The following is a 17,330-nucleotide window of genomic DNA, read 5'->3' on the forward strand; positions in this document are numbered from 1 at the left end:
TGTTTTTTGGGGGCCATACCCAGTGATGCTCAGGAGTTACTCTTGGCTCTACATTCAGGAATTACTCTTGACCATCTCCAGGGACCCTGTAGGATGCCAAGGATCAGACTGCTGCATGCAAGGCAAGCATCCTACCTGCTTTACTTTCTCTCCGGCCTGCAAAGTATGCTCTTAAGTAAAACATCATTTTCACATATACTACTATGTGAATGAATTTGGAATGAAATTTTTAATTAGAAAAAGACACCAAGAGCATCTGTGATAGTGTTGTAGAGTCTAGAGATGACTGGGCAAGATTGGATTATTTCAGGTTGTCCAGCCGTTCCCCCTCTCCCTCCCTCCCTCCCTCCCTCCTGCTCCCTCCTTCCCCCTCCCTTGCTCCCTCCCTCCCTCATCCCTTCCTCCCTTTCTTCTGGGCCAGGAGTAAGCTCTGAGCACTGCCAGGTATGGCCCAAAGCAAAAACAAGCAGAAAGATATTATGTCTAGGGTATTTAAGCAGTAGCAGTGATATTTGAGCCTATGGATGGGTATTTGCAGTGCTTTTGGTACACTGAGAAAAATAAAATTTTGAATGAATGAGGATTTTTAATTATACTAAGTAAAAATCATGGTAATTTGACATAGACCAAGATTTATACCTAACAAGATACCTTGGGAAAAAAATTTAGGATTTGTTTTTAATGATTTTTAAGTTGTTGGGCTGGAGCGATAGCACAGCGGGTAGGGCGTTCGCCTTACAAGCGGCCAACATGGCCGACCCGAGTTCGATTCCTCCGCCCCTCTCAGAGAGCCCGGCAAGCTACCGAGAGTATTCGATATGCCAGACACAGTAACAACAAAGTCTCCAATGGAGACGTTACTGGGCCCGCTCAAGCAATGTCAGTGTAGATGATCTCTCAAGACTTATGTATTTCTTTCTTAAGGCCTTACCAAAGATTTTGTCAAATTTTAGAAACTGGTGTAGTTTTCTTAGTGTCCAGTTTTATTTTTTTTAAATCATAAACTACAAGTATCTAGACTACAGCAAGTATTTTTGGTGACTAAGAAATGGAAAGTTATAATTATTTTAAATGAGCCATCTATCTAGACCTATTTTTATGACTTCCTTTCCACAAATGCTCTTCTAAGTAACTTTTTTCCCCTTAGCAGTCCTTGTGATTATCCCAGCACACTCAAACTGTAGGGCTGTCTTTACAGAAATCCCCTTAGACACATAATTCACCACAAAGAGCCCTGAGTCATGTCACATCTTGTTCTCTTACAAACACCCAAGCATAAGCATGTGGCACTGTTTGTTTTGGGGTAGGTTTCCCTAGAAAACAGGTCAATGAGATGATGCCTAATTGCAATTTCAGCTGACAGACATTTGAAAATAAGACCACATGTGAAAGCAGCCCAACTTCTGTGTTGTGCGTGTCAAAACAAGAACAAAAATTACAACGCGAGTTGAGTTCTAAACGTGGATTCTAACATTAACTGAGGTGATAGCTCGCCCAGCATCTTGGCGTGGCCTGTGGACACAGCTTCTAACTCTGGCGTATAATTAGTATGTTTCATTGCTTTTGGTTGTTGCAGAGGAGAAAGGGAAGTGCACTCAATATAGTAACATGCCTATTTTTAGCTTTACTTACAAGCGGCCAACATGGCCGACCTGAGTTCGATTCCTCCGCCCCTCTCAGAGAGCCTGGCAAGCTACCGAGAGTATCTCACCCGCACGGCAGAGCCTGGCAAGCTACCCCTGACGAATTTTGATATGCCAAACACAGTAACAACAAAAGTCTCCAGTGGAGACGTTACTGGGCCCGCTTGAGCAAATCGACGATCAACGGGAGGGCCTTTACCTTTACCTTTTACCTTTAGTTTCTGCATGCAATTTGGAAGCACTTTTGAAGAAAGCGTTAGTATGTTGAGTTTCTCCATGGGGCTGGAGTGGGGTCGTCCCCACCCAGGTTATTACGAGTGTGTTTTCCTGGGTGGCTCCTGTGGCTCGTTACCGAGGGGGCTTTAGAGCCACCCCAGGTCCGGCCTGTGCCCGTGGAGGGCAGGTGCAGCAGTCGCTCTCCCTGGGGGCCCAGGGAGGTGCTGCCTGAGAGAGACTGCAGAGGGGGCCTGGGCTCCGCTTTGGAGGGTGGTCTGTGCTGCTCTCCTGGCTCTCCGCGTTCTCTGAGGTGCGGCATCTCCACACCAGCCTTTGTGGTGAGGAACGCCTGCTTAGAAGGCGTACCTTCGTCTCACTTGGTGGACTGGGGGCTGGGTAGGGGCTGCGGGTTTCAAGGGTGGTCGCCTCCTCTCTTCGTTCCCCATCACCTCCATCACTCCTTGTTACTATGGTAACCCAAACCTGACATTCCTGAAGTAACGTAGGCGAAGTAGCTTCCACAGAAACGTACTCTGTTTAGTGGTAAACTCTCGTCCTTTCTTACAAAAACCTAGGGCCTGGAAAATTTTTATAATGGCCTGTTTTGGTCAATTTTCAGGCATGAAGAATGATCAGTATCAAAGTTGACTACTAACAGTTTCCATTTATAGGAAAAACACTATTCTAAGCACCTTACAACCCTTTTACCACTTAGTGTCAGGGTTAGGTAGCACACCTCTGTCTAACCTTGCCAGCAGCCACCCTGGATTCAATCCCTGCACCCCATATGGTACCCCAAGCCCCTCCAGGCATGATCCCCAAGGGCAGAGACAGGAGTAAGTCCTTAGTACCACCAGAGGTGGGGAAAAAACCCAAAAGACAAAACTAGGAAAGAAAAAATTCAAGGCTAAAAAGATAGTATAGTGGGTTGGGTGCTTGCTTTGCATGTTATACCCAACACCCATATGATTCTCCCAAGCACTACCAGGAGTGATCCCTGAACGCAGAGCCAAGAGTGAGCCCTGAGCAGCACCGGGGCTGGCCCCACAATTTTTTTCTATTTTCACAATAACTATAAAAGTTACTAGGTCAGGCGCATATGCTGCCTGAGCTCATGTGCTGCTTGTGCCCATGTGGCCGAGCACATGTGGTCTGAGCTCATGTGTTGCCCGCATCTCCCCTCTTGAGATGTGTACTTTCATGCTTTTGTATCTAGTGCTAGGATGTGTGTAGGGGCTCTCTCTCCGTCCTTGGAGAAGCCTGTGTTCTCTCTTGAGTACAGTTCTCTCTCTCTCTCTCTCTCTCTCTCTCTCTCTCTCTCTCTCTCTCTCTCTCTCTCTGTCCCCCTCCACACCTTAAAAAATCCTCCAAATAAAATCTATTTGTTTCCAAAAAAAGAAAGTTACTAGGTTACTGTTTTTACCGTACAGATGTAGAAATAAGTGAGAAGGATCTTAAGTACCTTTCCCATGGCAGAACAGCTAGTAAGTGGAAAAAGTTGTATGAAAATCTAGGCAGTTTGCTGTTGTCTCTCTTGGGCTATACTAAATGCGTAGCAGTGACTTGGCTAATACATGAATTTTAAAAATTTATTCTGGTTTTCTGGTCTTTGAGGCCATAACTGGCATTGGCTTTACTTGCCATTCTGCTTTGAGTCTTTTCCATTTTAATGATGAGTAATACATTCCTAAGAAAAAATTAAAAATAAATGGATATGTAAATGTGTTCATAATGAAGTAGCTTCTATAATAACACTGCATGGTGGAGGTGCTGCTGTTTCCCTGAGCTTGGAGACTGTAGGCCACAGGTCATCACAGGACAGCCCGTTCCACTCACAGTTCTCTAATTCTTTGTTTTGTGACTTTGTCTGGGAACCACCCCTGGTGGTACTCAGGGGCCTCTCCTGGCTCTGTGCCTGCAGATCTCTGCTGGTGGGGCTCAGTGGATTGTGCGGTGTTGGGAATCAAACCCAGGTCTCCGGAAGTGATGGCCTTAAACCAAAGCAGCCCTGTTGGGGTTTGGCAGGCACAGTTATTATATAGCTAGTAATCTGTTCCTGTTTTGTTCATTATGGTTTTCTTAGGATATACTAGTACTTAGGGTATACCAGTATGTTTAGGGTATAGTACAAGTATATTTAGGGTATACTTAGGGTATACTAGTACAAGGGAGATAATTAGATTAGAGGACAAAGTTCAGGGTCAGTGTGAGACTTTTCTAAAGCTTCCCACTTATCAAGGTGGGGTGGGGGGAGGGAGGCTATCATCTTTCCAGTTCTATGCTAGAGGATGTCATTGTTGAAAGCAGACACAGTAAACTGTGGCCAATATTTCTGTCCATATCATACTTCCATGGAGAACAGATTGGAGAAAGTATTGGTGGTCCTATGTTTATTTTGTGTCTTTGTGATATTTTTATTTGTTATTTTTTAAGTTTATTGTTATTAAAGCAACATTGGCTTACGAAAGCATGGGTGTGCAACACCATCATACCATAACTACCACCAAAGTGCCAATATCTTTCCCCAAAACCCATTTAAAACTTTTCAACTAAACACTCATCTTGTGCTCTAGAATTTCTTTTTTTAATTTTTTATTTTATTTTTTAAATTTTTATTAGCGAAACAACCATGAGGTACAGTGGTAGACTTACAAATTTTTGTGCTTGGGTTTCAGTTATACAGTGATCGAGTACCCATCCCTCCACCAGTGCCCATTCTCCACCACCACTGGTCCCAGTATCCCTCCCACCTTCGTCCCCGCCAATCCCACCCTGTCTTTGTGATATTCTTAAAATGCTATTTTTCACAAGATAAAATAAGTTCAAGGTTGTTTCACTGATGAGATGTGTCACTCCATTGTGGTGTGGCGGCTGTTGTGTGGTGGTTATCACGCTTCCATTCCTTTCTGACTTCCAGGATTTTGAGTCAAGATTAGTGTTTATCAGAGCTGACTCTGGTACTCCCGTTATCTGTATGGTGAGAGATATCCCTTTCTCCTGAGTTTGATCTACTGTCCCCTTCTTAGCCCCCTCTCCCCTCTGCTCTCCTTTAAGGGGGTCAGGGAAGCTCAGCAGGAGTCCTTTCCTCCCCCCTCTCCTTTCTGCCTTGATACGCAACAGTGATGAACATTTCTTCCCAGCTGCTATGATTATCTGTACAGGATCTTTATACCCTCCCTTTGGGAAATGATGGGACCTACCAAGTTGGCATCCAGTGGTAAATGCTAGTTCCGGGTTCCTCAGAGCCACAGCCAGTGGCACCCTAAGATGCAGAAGGGTCCCAGCTGGAGTCCGGCTGGAATGGTGGCCTTTGCCATCTGCCTCCTTCTTGTCCTCTTTATCCTGTGCTTCAGAAAGGTCTGCACTCTTTCTGCCTAGGGTTTAGAAGTATCTTAGTCCTGTGATAGTGGGAAGAGTGGGAAAGTGAGAGTCAGTCTGTTAATGAATGCACACGTATATATGGTCATGCCATAATGTGCTGACCTGGAACTGTTTTGTACGCCTGTTTTTAGGAAAGAAGTCCTCCCTTATTTTCAAATCACTTAGAGAAAAGCAAGCATTTATTTCTACACACCATTTAAATGTTTACCATTTGGGCTTTTACAAAAGTAGCTAGAGGGGCAATAAAATACCCGAGAAATTGTTTAATGTGACAGTTCTATACACTTGAGTGCTCACTTTTTCCCACCCTGGAGTTGCTTTGTTATTGCAAATTGACAACTTTGCAATTAAAGTGATTAACGATGTCCCTCAGTGTTTATGGGTCTCGAGGTCAGTGAGCCCGAAGACGGCCAGTGTGGTGGGAAAAGTAGAGAGAGCTAATCTCACAGGAGATGCTCTAAGATTCTCCTTTCTGGACGAATGTTTATGAGCTAAGTGTATTAGATCTGGCGGAAGGACTCACCAAGACATAATGGGTAATGTAAATCATCCTTATCAGGCTACTTCTTTTGCTTAATTCCTCATTTAAACACCGTGAACAATCTTTCAGTACTTTTATTATCTAAAACCATGTTTTAAAAAGGGGTTTCAGAAAAATGCATTAATTAGTTATAACTTACATGTGAGTGGAATGAAGAGTTCTTGGGTTTCCTAAAATGCAGTTGTCCTTGAGTCCCTTGAATCTAATCTCTGATCGGGCTGTCTGTAGCATTACTTATTTTAACCTACTCTAACCACAATCTTACAGTTCTGATATATATATATATATATATATATATATATATATAAAATCTACTGTAACTTAGAATTTCTTTGGGTAGTTTAATCCAACATTCTGGGTTTGTTTGCTTTGCATGAGAAATTTTTATTGTGGATGACTGCTCTCACAGAAATCCATCCTCTTTGATAACGGGTTGTCCTCGCCTCCTGGGCACGTTGTCCTGTGCTGCGTCTGGGGTGGCACGCTGGTGTCCCGCTGTCCGTGGTGTGTGCTGTGTGTTGACCCTGCACTAGGGGCCAGAGAACAATGAGCAGCTTGTTGTGCCCGTGGCACTGAGCCATGCCTAGGATCTCTTGCTAGTTTGCAAATCCCACGCTACACAAGAGCTACTTGCGATTCTCACCATAGTGGAAAGGGGATAAGTAGCTCACTGCATATTGTCCAGAATTTGAACAGCACAGTACAAGTTAATAGTTGTATCTTTTAAAAAACTGTTGTAATATTCCTTGAAATTCATTTGCTCATTTCTAAAGCAAAGGAATAGGTTTTGAATATAATATTTTTCCCAAAAGGAAGACAATGTAAAAAATTTTATTTGAAAATAGTCTTCTCGTTCATGCATTATAATTTTCTCTGAGAATATATAGGATCTGATACTTAATTTGGGAAAGAAAAGGGATTGTCTTTAAACCTTGATCAAATTATGCTCATAATATTGTATTATAAAATTCAAGACAGAACTAGTTTGATAAAGAGGATTGTGCGTTTAGCAAATGTTTACAAGGATTTTACGGATTGTAGTATTTGTTTCACGTCATTTTAGTTACTTTAAGGGACTTAAATAAGGATTTCAGACTTAGAAAGATTTGCTTACCTTGTGTGTTCCTTTAAAATAGTATTTCCTGGGACCAGAGTGATAGTACAGCAGGTAGTGCACTTGCCTTGCATGTGGCCGACCTGAGTTAACCTGTAGCATCATGTGAACCTGAACCTTCAGAGTGATCCCTGAGTATAGTGCCAGGAGTCAGCCCTGCACACCCGTACCTGAGCGATGCTCAGGGCTTGTTCCTGGCTCTGCTGGTGGGCGCCATGTGGAGTGCCAGGGATCCTACCTGGTTAGTGCATGCAGGCAAGCACCCTACCTGCTGGACTGTCTCTCTGGCCTCTTTAGAGCTTTTAATTAATAAATGACCACTTTCCCCAAGAGCATGCCAACAGTCGTTCTTCCGGAAGTGAATATTTCCAAAAGGACTACAGATGAATAGTAAAAAAATCTTGACTTTTGAGAGTGAGAAGTGTGGCTTTATTTTTGTTATTCTTTGATAACTAACACTTGATAGCAGTTTTAAAGTAAACTGGTTTTAGTGCTGTTCTTTAGTTTGCAGTTACCATTTGTCATGTTTTGTGAACACAATATTTGCTCTAACGTCCTAAACATATGTAACTGCACTTAGCTAGAAGAGTAATGTAGCATCCTGGTCTTTCCTAGGTAACGATGTCACGTTCTAGGCTTTATATACCTATACTGTGTGTGAAAGTGTTTTCCTGTTATTCTTTCCTATACGTGGAGTGAAGGGTAGTGGAGTGGAGGGTAGCACTTACCCAGCAGTGCTCACTGCCGACCCCTTGCTCTGTGTCCAGAGGTCCCCCCTGGTGGTCTGGGAGCACCATAGGTGGGATTGTGGATCAGATTGGGGTCAGTTTAACCTTAAGTGCCTTAACCCCTGGACGACCTTTCTAACTATTTTTAATGAGGACAAGTTGAATTGTTCTGTTTTCTTTAAAAAGTAAACAACACTGAAGTGAAGACCATTTAAAACAGAAGAGTTCAAAAAATTACATGGCTTAGTTGTGAGAACCTATAAATATTTGAAAGAGGTCAGATAAACTTATTTGAACGAGGTCAGATAAACACTTGGTAGGCATGTAGTAAAATAACTCAAAGGAACCTAAGTTTCATGAATTATATAGAAATCTTCGGTAATTAGTTAGATAAGTAAACCAACAATGGTAATATTTACTGCGGTGTCAACTTTTTTTTATTTAATATTTAGTTGCAATCCTACAAAGTTGTGTTTTTCATGTGTCCTAGACTCTGTTCTGGGGTTTTGAAGGCATATTGCATCTCTTTGCTTTCCTTGTGTTACTTTCTGCTATACACTTTTGGGACTTCATGAAAAATGAGGAATGGAAAGCACATTCAAATTTTCTTTGTGTGTAAACTCAAAATGTCAAGCTGTATATTTGGAACTTGCAATCATAAAGTATGTTATGACTATTTAATGTTCCGTATTTCCCAATGAAGTAAGAGTTTAGACTTCAAAAACCTAAAAAGCGAACATTCTAGAACCGTATTTCTAGTTGCTAACAAGGTATAAATAAGAACAAACACCATATCATCTATATATGAGATCTGGGATCACACCTAAACAAATTAGGGACAGTTATGAAAATGACATACGAGTTACTTTATTTTGAGGTTGGAAGCATAGTGATTGTTATGTCAAACTTTTTTACAAATTGTTTTTTGAAATCTTTTAAATTTATCCATTTATTTGTTTATTTATGTATGTCACAATTGATGATGCCCACAGATTACTTCTGACTCTCAGGAATTATTCCTGGTGGTGCCTGGGGAGTCGTATGGGATGCTAGAGATTGAACCCGGGTCAATTGTGTACAAGGCAAACACCCTACCTCCGTATTAATGCTCTAGTCTCACAGATTGTTTTTATGTGGCTCAAAGAGCTCCTAACATCTTTAAGTGTCTAAATTGAGAAAAGATACCATCTGCTTTATTATGGCCCTTTTTTTGGTAATGTCTTAGGTGGTTTAATAAGTATAACCTTGGTGGTTACATCTAATTTGAATTTTGCATGAAAGGAAGATCCCACTATTAGATCATTGAACTTGTTTCCTTTGCTGATTATAATGTCCCAGAAGCTAAAAAAGAATTTTTTTGTTTGAGGGTATACATGGAAAGTCACGCAATTGCACACAGTGTAATTTTGAACTGTAGTAGCTGCACATTAGCATTCATTAACCTCTCATTAGCCAATTAGTCTGTATTTTCTTGTTTTCACTAACCAAATTAGTTGTTACTGGAAAATCCAGTCGTTGCTAAAAAATGTTGACTAGAATTCATTGCTAGGTTCTGATTATATTACACATCCTATGCCAAGTTCTTGTGATGATGCTGTCTCTGTAAGTAAATAAGCGTTTGATTACTAACTTAAGGTCTCCATCACACACTTAATGATTGTCCGGTTTCTTGAATTTGATGTCTTATACTCGGGTGTATGTGATATCATGGGAGAAAAATTCTTCTGGCAATGAAAAGCATAATCTGTACTTTAACACTGGGTGGAAAAAAAAAACCCTTTCTATCGTTAGATATGTCTTCATTAAATCATCCATGGCTCTCGCTGATGTCTGCTATGGTATATGTGACAGTACATCACTGCTCTAGATAATTAATTACTCAGAACTATATCACCTGAAAATTGTAATGACAGTCGAACACTAATAATAGACATAGAAACACCACAGTTGCTTGGGGAATTGGTCATGATTTTATAAGGTAATTACTTCCAATCAGTTATTAGTCCATATCTAAACAGAGGGACAATATAAAGTATTGGTTAAAAATCTATTTAAATTTGGAAATCATCAAAGTGTATGCATGGAATTTTTCCCATCTTGTTTTCTCCTTTCCACATTAGTAGTGCTGTTATATACCTGCACACTATCTGTTTTATTTTAGCATTGCCAAAAGGCAAATTTGTATAAGCATTGAAGGATATAACTATAAAGTACAACTCACTTAGTGACCCAGTTCAATCAGAATTTACACAGTATCTTTACAAAGAACCTCAACCTACATCCACGATCATAGTTGCTAGGAGAAAAAGCAGATACTTTTGAACTCATTAATTTTAAGGAACCTTTGTAAATAAAGAGGCAGAGTCTGGCAAACTCCCTGTGGCGTACCCAATATGCCAAATACCAGTAACAATGATGGGTCTCATTCTCCTAAAGAGCCTTGAATATAATCTCAGGGCTAGGATGAAGGAGACGTTACTGGGGCCTGCTCGAGGCAATTGACGATTAACAGGATTATTTGTGATTTGTGATTTGTGATTGTAAATAATGATTTATTATATTTTGCCTTTGGGGTGGGAAATAGTTTGAATTAAAGATTAAACATAAGAACATTAGCAAGAATGATTAGATGCCTGTTTGTCTTTTGAATGTGTCTGAGAATCAACGAATACTAAGTGTGTAAGCATTTGAGTTATACAAACTGGTTAGCAGGCATTGGAGTGAAAGCCATGAATTATGACATTTTCTGGTAATTTGGCAGGTATGTAGTAAAAGCTGTTAACAAGTTTCCTCCTTTTTCTTTCCCTTAGAGCATCTGCCACGCCAAGGCCCGAGCCGGTTCCGGTCCAGAAGGTATGTTTCTGATCTAGCACCCTGAGGTACCAGGAGTGCCCAGGGCACACTGTCTTTTCCATTTCTCTCTGAAACCATACATTGAAGTGTTGTTTCAGTGCAATTTTCTTGATAAAAAATGATTTCCAAAGCCAAATATTATTGATAACATATTTAAACTTACAATCAATCACTTTTAATTTGCCTATTTTAATTGACAAATTCCAAAACAGAAGTTGTTACCAAAAATGACTTTTAATAGAATTTTAATAATCTTTTAATGGTACTGTTAGATTATTGCCAACTACTTTTTTCCCTGGGCTGGAGCAATAGCACAGCGGGTAGGGCGTTTGCCTTCCATGCGGCTGACCAGGCCGACCCGAGTTCGATTCCTCCACCCCATTGGAGAGCCCGGCAAGCTACTGAGAGTATCTCGCCCTCACGGCAAAGCCTGGCAAGCTACCCATGATGTATTCGATATGCCAAACACAGTAACAAGTCTCACAATGTTACTGGGCCCGCTCGAACAAATCGATGAACAATGGGATGACAATTACAGTGACAATTAAGACTTGTTATTTTTGAAGAAATGTTTCAGTTAGTGGTGTTTTGCTTACTGTGAAGTATTTGAAATCTTTTTCTTTTTTTGTTTGTTTTTTTACTTTTTGGGTCACACCCAGCAATGCTCAGGGGTTCCTCCTGGCTCTGCACTCAGGAATTACTCCTGGTGGTGCTCGAGGAATCCTATGGGATGCTGGGAATTGAACCCAGGTTGACTGTGCCCTAGGCAAATGCCCTACCCGCTGTGCTATCGCTCCAGCCCCCAAATTTTTCCTTTGGAATATGTCAAATTAAAACATAAGATGGCTTTTAAGCTTTTAATAGTTTTCCTGCTCTGTGTCCTAAATAGCAGGAAAACTGGAAGGAAACTCCTTACAGGAGCTCTCTCTGCGTCTGAGCCGCCCGCTCTTGTCTGCATGTTGGTGCGGGTCGGTGTTGCATGTGGCGCTCCATCAGTAACTGGCACGTGGTGCTCCCTCACTAACTGGCACGTGGCACTCCCTCACTAACTGGCACATGGCACTCCATCACTGACTGGCACATGGCGCTCCATCACTGACTGTTCTCCAGCGGAAACACGCGTGTGGCTGCTCACCCGAGGGCTGTGTCTGTGTCCTTCATAACCTGCCGTGTGCTCTCTTCAGTGAACCTGTTCTGCATGCATTGGCATTTTTGGTGTGTGTGTTTGTTTTTGTTTTGCATAGGGAGAACCCCAAGAAGTAGTTAAGCCTGTGCCCATCACATCTGCCGCGCCCAGACCCACCCCCACTGCCAGCGCAGCCTACAATAAGGCGCCACGGCCCTTTGGCTCCGTGTCTGCACCCAGGGTCACGTCCATCCCGTCACCATCGTCCGCCTTCACCCCTGCCCATGCGACCACCTCATCACACGCTTTCCCTGCTGCCACCCCCCCGCCCGTGGCACCCGGACTGCATGCTGGCACTGCTCTTAGTGCTGACCAGCACGCACCCACCCCGGCCGCTGGCAAACCCGCGGTTACTGTCCCACGGCAGCCCACAGTCACCGGCGCGGGTTCCGAGACAGCCCAGGAGCTAGCGGAGGGACAGAGAAGAGGATCCCTGGGGGACAGTAAACAGCAAAATGGGTAGGTGGCTGGGGACGTTTTCTGCTCTGCCCAAATTCTTCTAGGCGACTTCCAGGAACAGTTCGTGCCTCACCAGTCGCCTCTGCCTGAAAGGAAGGGAGCTGAGGTCGGTTGGCTTCACTAACACAGAGCTTTATACTGCACATACAGCGAGGGAAGGACAAGCTAATCAGAGCCCAGTGGTGCGCTTGGATGTGACCTGAACCGCACAGTAACCCGGCGATCTTTCTCAAAGTCTGGCACAGCATTGAGCAGCGGGCACTCATAATGCAAGGCGAACCTTGGATCTGGCTTCACCAAATTCTCTGTTCTCTTATTGGCTCCAAAAGTTGAAACAGCAGGTCGATGTGTGTCAACCTTTAGATCCTTCCCTGAGAGAGGGAAGTTTGTAAGGTGCTTTTCCTGTTGCAGAAGTGGTCTCTAGAGCCCAAAACCAAATCCAGTTTGCACACAGCTGCATCACGTGTGAGTTTTAGTCAGGTAGCAAATGCAACCTGTCTTTTCAGACAAGCATAAACTCGAATTTAGTCCTTAAGAGCATCACGATGATGGAGTAGCTGTCTCAAGGATTGCTTTAAAAGCATTAGAAGCAAATAAGAGAATGTGTCTGTTAATGAGAAAATTTGAAACTCAATGGTTTTGAATTTGCTGTTTAAATAGAGCACTATATAATAGTAGCTAAAGTTTTAAAACAATTATCACAATTTTTAAAAAAATTACATAGTTTAAAGAAAAAAGTTGAGTTCAATTTTCTGCAGCTCACATTTGCAGATGATCCTTTTATTCTTGGAAGTGTAAAACTAAATTCCTTTATGTCAGTTATTTTTGTAAAATCATTTAAACCACATTTATTGTGACTGAAACAAAAGAAAATAAAGGGAAATAATCTGCATACTTGATAGTTTTTGCCAATGCCAGCTCCCGGGAAGGCTAATGAGAGTAGCCATGTGGATCAGTCCTTCCTGCGAGATAATCCTCTTGAATGCTGACCCGTGAAAGGGAAGGGCTGCCGTCCTCAGCACGCTGCCATGGCAGCCGGGCACTGTGGGAAGGAAGGTGGCTGGGCTCCAGGCCACTGCTGGGAGAGGGGACGGGAGGCGGCAAGAAGAGCTCCTGGGTGGATGAATGTCTGTGGCGGTGGTGGCTTTCTATAGTGTGTGTGTGTGTGTGTGTGTGTGTGTGTGTGTGTGTGTGTGTGTGTGTATTTTGAGGTGTGTCTGCATGGAAATTGGTATGTTTCAGAGTGTTCTTTCTGTTTTCATGTGAGGAGGAGAAAGAGTATGCTATTTAGTTGTACTTGGTTATGTTTTTTTGGTATGTCTGTTTTAAGAGAATCGATTTTAGAGTACGGAGAATATAAACTCTGAGAAAACAGCTGCTGCCTATCAAATGCTAGCACCAAAATACAGTAGGAAAAAGACCTATCAGAGAAAGTGTCTGATCTAAACTCTTCTCCTCAGTAACACATGTTGAACTTTTATAAGAAAGTCTGCTTAATGGAAAGCCATAGAGATAAAGAGCAAGCTAGAATCATGGCAAAAGTACTTCATTTAAAGCATGAAATCATACCCAGCTTAAATTTTGTGTTTTCTAAGTATAGCTGTGGTGATTACATTAGAAATAATTGAAGCTTTTTTATTTTGATCAAACTGACACCACAGTCTGTGGTGTACTTCAAGGGCCTTACTCCTGGCCCCTTACTCAATTAACAGCAGTTCTGGAGCATATGCCTAGAATCCAGCACTATGCAAAATTGAGGAGAATAGGAATTACTACTTATCTTACATCATTAGCAAGCAAGACTGCTTTGCGTTTACAAACTGGTATGTTTAAAAATAGCTTGATTTAGAATGTTGTCCAGATGGTAGTAAGACAATGAAAGCGTGTTTTCTCTGAAAACAAAGAGTGGTGTTTGTGGAATTCTTCGACACATCTGCAATGCCCTTTTTCGCACTCTACTTAGATTACGGAACTCAGGGACACATCCCACACTTTACTGGGCACTGATGTGTCATTTTTAAGAGCAAGTGTTTTGTAATATTGATGAATATGTTTCTGTATTAGGTGTCAAACTGGTTTTCTGAAATAACTGGCATGGTTCCTACTAATTATGTGATTCTTAAATTTCCCATATGATTTTATATGCAACAAAATATATGAAACAAAACTTCTCAAATTTGAAAGTTTTTTAAAAATTATTTTATTAAAAATAATATCTCCCACTAACAAAAAATTTAAGGACATAAAGTTAAAAGGACATAAAGTTAAATAAATGCCTAAGCTATCATTTTCCTCAAAGCAGAGCTACTTTTTTTTTTCAGTACTTGAAGATAATTTGTCAGTTTGATGGACATCTCATCCAAATTTGTGTGGGATTAATAAACATTAGACACTAACAACTGCAAGGGTCAGGGATGGAAGCTGTCAAAGAATGCTTGACTGCATGCGTGGAGACCCTGGGTCCTGTCCCCCTTCTCTGTCCCTGAGAAAAAAAAATGGCATAAATAAGTGCTTGTTAACTAAGCAGCTTTAACTGAGAAATAATTATTTATCCACTTATACAATGTAACATAATGAGTATGTTAACAATTTTAATAATTCTCTGTAAGCATTTTGCTTCCTTCTTGTAAATAATATTAAACAAGTCACCCTAAGCAGTGCCCATTCTTCTACAGAGGCAAATTAGTGGCCTTGGTTTACTGATCCTTTCCTGACTGAGAGCCAAATAGGACTCTTCATCCCAAAGTGGAAGCTGTTTCCAGCAGGTAGTTTCTGAGAATTGCTCCTCCTTTTCCCGTGCCCTTGCATTATAGTGCTCCGCTGCTTTCCAAGGTGAGTCCCAGGTAGCTGGTGTGAGTCTCAGCCGCATTCAACTGTAGTGTGTTCTAACACTTCCGACGGGGTAGTTGGAGGAACCAGGCCTGGAAAGATACGGGATGTAATGAATACTGTGATAGTAATACTCTAACATGCTTCTCTCTTTGCAGAAAACACAAGTTACAAAGTTAGTATCTACATTACTGGAGAGGAAATATGGTGATTCATATATGCATAAACAGCATGAATGCCTGATTTTTGCAAAATTAAGTTGAATTTTGCAAAACAGCTATAATCTAGAATAACCTTATTTTGGTTTTGATACATTTGACTTGCATTGTTATGTTGTGGTGCATTGCTTAATGTTATGGTTAATAAGTAGTAATGTTTAACTTTTGTCGTAAAATATATGTGGGGTTTGCTGTGAAACGTTTTAGAAGAGCTAATACTTGGAGGAGTGGCATTTATATCATTGAGATTGTTAGAAGACGAAGATAAAGTTTGAAGGGAAAACACAAATACGTGTTAAAGTAGAAAATAGAAATCTGAGTTGTTCTTCAGATTTTCATCAACAACTAGTTTCCCAGATAAAATCTCTAAACCTGTTTTGATTGTTTTAAACATGTTGCTAGAAGGCTTATGCCTGTGTGTGCATTTATGTAATAGAACATTTATACCACTTTGAAATTAGTTAGGGAGACCCTCATCAGCTTCTTAAATGTTATAGTAGTTGATAGAGATGTTGGAAATCACTCATGTAAATTAAAAATTTCAGTTTTTAGCTTTTGGAATGAATGGTAACCTGACTAGAAATAACCGCCTCAAAAATTGTTCAGAATCATATTATGTAAGAACTTGAAACAATTTTGTGTGAAATTATGACTATTCTGAATAAAACTGGAAACAAGGAATTTTTAAGACAAAACCAAAGGATTAATTATTAAATTTTAGAGTGTATCTGTGGCTTTATTAATTGAATAATTTTATGGTTGATACACATAGGAATACTAAAATGCTTGTGAAACGATCCAAACGGGATTCATTTTTTGCTTGTTTAAAAATAATATTTTTCTTTCTGTTTGGTTTTATCTTGGAGCCACACAGCAAAAGTGCTCAGGGGCAACTTTTGCCTGGCCTAGAGATCCAAGATCATTCCCCATGATGGTGGGGCCTGCCGTGGTATTTGGGGACTGTGTGGTGACGGGGGCAACCCGTGCTTCCAGGAGGCAGAGCATCCACACTCATCCTTAGAGCTGATTCCCAGACCCAGACGAATCAATTCTTACAGATTTTTGAACTAGTTACTAGATTTCAGTGTAACGGGCACTTTTACGTTTAAAGGCGAAACTATAGATTTAAGCATTTAGGTGAAATATTTTGAATTTTGATTCAGATTGATTATTAGGTATTAATATGAGTTGTGCTAGGTGATTCTAATTGCATTTGGTGCTTTCATTCTCATTTTTAACTTTGGTTGCTTAAAATCTCTGTGATTTTCCCAAAGCATGCATCCTGTAAGTCAAAGGTTCCCAAACTTATTTGTCCTACTGCTCCTTTTACTGAAAGAAGAAAAAATTCTTCAGTACTTCCCTAAAAACTTTCTCTAAGCAAACAAGCCAAAAAATCTCATCCATTCCCTCCGACTGCACGTGAGGCTTTGCTGCCCGCATTCTGGACCACCTCAGTGTCTCTGGGCGGTCTTGTCCTCTGGCTGAAGAGAGCTCAGATTTGAACTGAGAACCAACTTTATCTGTCTTCCTCTAGCATCTGTTTTTAATAATTACAGATTCAAGGGTAAATGGAGTGAATTCTGACTATTATTAGTGAATAATCAACATAACTACAGTTGAATTGGGTGGTGTTTGAGCAGTTAAGGAGATCTCTCCTACCAACAGGTCTGTTTAGAGAGGTTTATGTGTTTGAACAAGACATTGGGAAGACAGAGACATCATAATCTCTGGGGAAAATGAGCCTCTCGTGATTTGCAGCTGGCCCCGGACATGGGAGAAATAGCTGCAAAGTCAGGACAAGAAGCAGGGTTTCCTGATTTCCTCAAGACGCTACTGGGTATCTGTTTGAAGGTCCTGTTTAGGAACACTCATTTATTGGGTTATTCGACATACTCTGCTCAGGAGTAAGCCTGAGCACAGCTGGGTGTGACCCCTTCCCCCGTGTTTTTTTTTCATTGTTGTTGTTGTTGTTGTTTGTTTGTTTAGGAGAAGATACTTTTTAATAGATAATTTTTTATTTAATCAAAGGAATGTGATATACAGAGCCGTCGATAAGTGGAGCTTGGGGCATGTCATATTCCAACACCAGCCCCACAGTGCCCCTCCTTGCCTGTGTGGTGTGCCGGTCACTGTGTCCTTGTCACTGTGTCCGAGTCCTGCCC

General features: G+C 41.3%; 1 protein-coding gene across 7 annotated transcripts in view; it reads left to right on the plus strand.

The window, feature by feature from the left end:
* The window catches only part of PDLIM5 (PDZ and LIM domain 5), a 171,388-nt gene that overhangs the window by 84,460 nt on the left and 69,598 nt on the right, over positions 1-17,330 (plus strand). For 4 of the 7 annotated variants that reach the window (XM_056106630.1, XM_056106631.1, XM_056106632.1 and 1 more), the window contains exons 4-5: positions 10,434-10,476; positions 12,030-12,121. In XM_056106630.1, the coding sequence (XP_055962605.1) occupies positions 10,434-10,476; positions 12,030-12,121 (135 nt within the window). Of the gene's footprint in view, positions 1-10,433; positions 10,477-11,720; positions 12,122-17,330 lie in introns of all 7 variants that reach the window. The other 3 variants (XM_056106627.1, XM_056106628.1, XM_056106629.1) reach the window with 1 other exon arrangement.

The sequence above is a fragment of the Sorex fumeus genome, unplaced genomic scaffold (assembly GCF_029834395.1).
Source record: "Sorex fumeus unplaced genomic scaffold, SorFum_2.1 ptg000136l, whole genome shotgun sequence".
Taxonomy (NCBI): Eukaryota; Metazoa; Chordata; class Mammalia; order Eulipotyphla; family Soricidae; genus Sorex; species Sorex fumeus.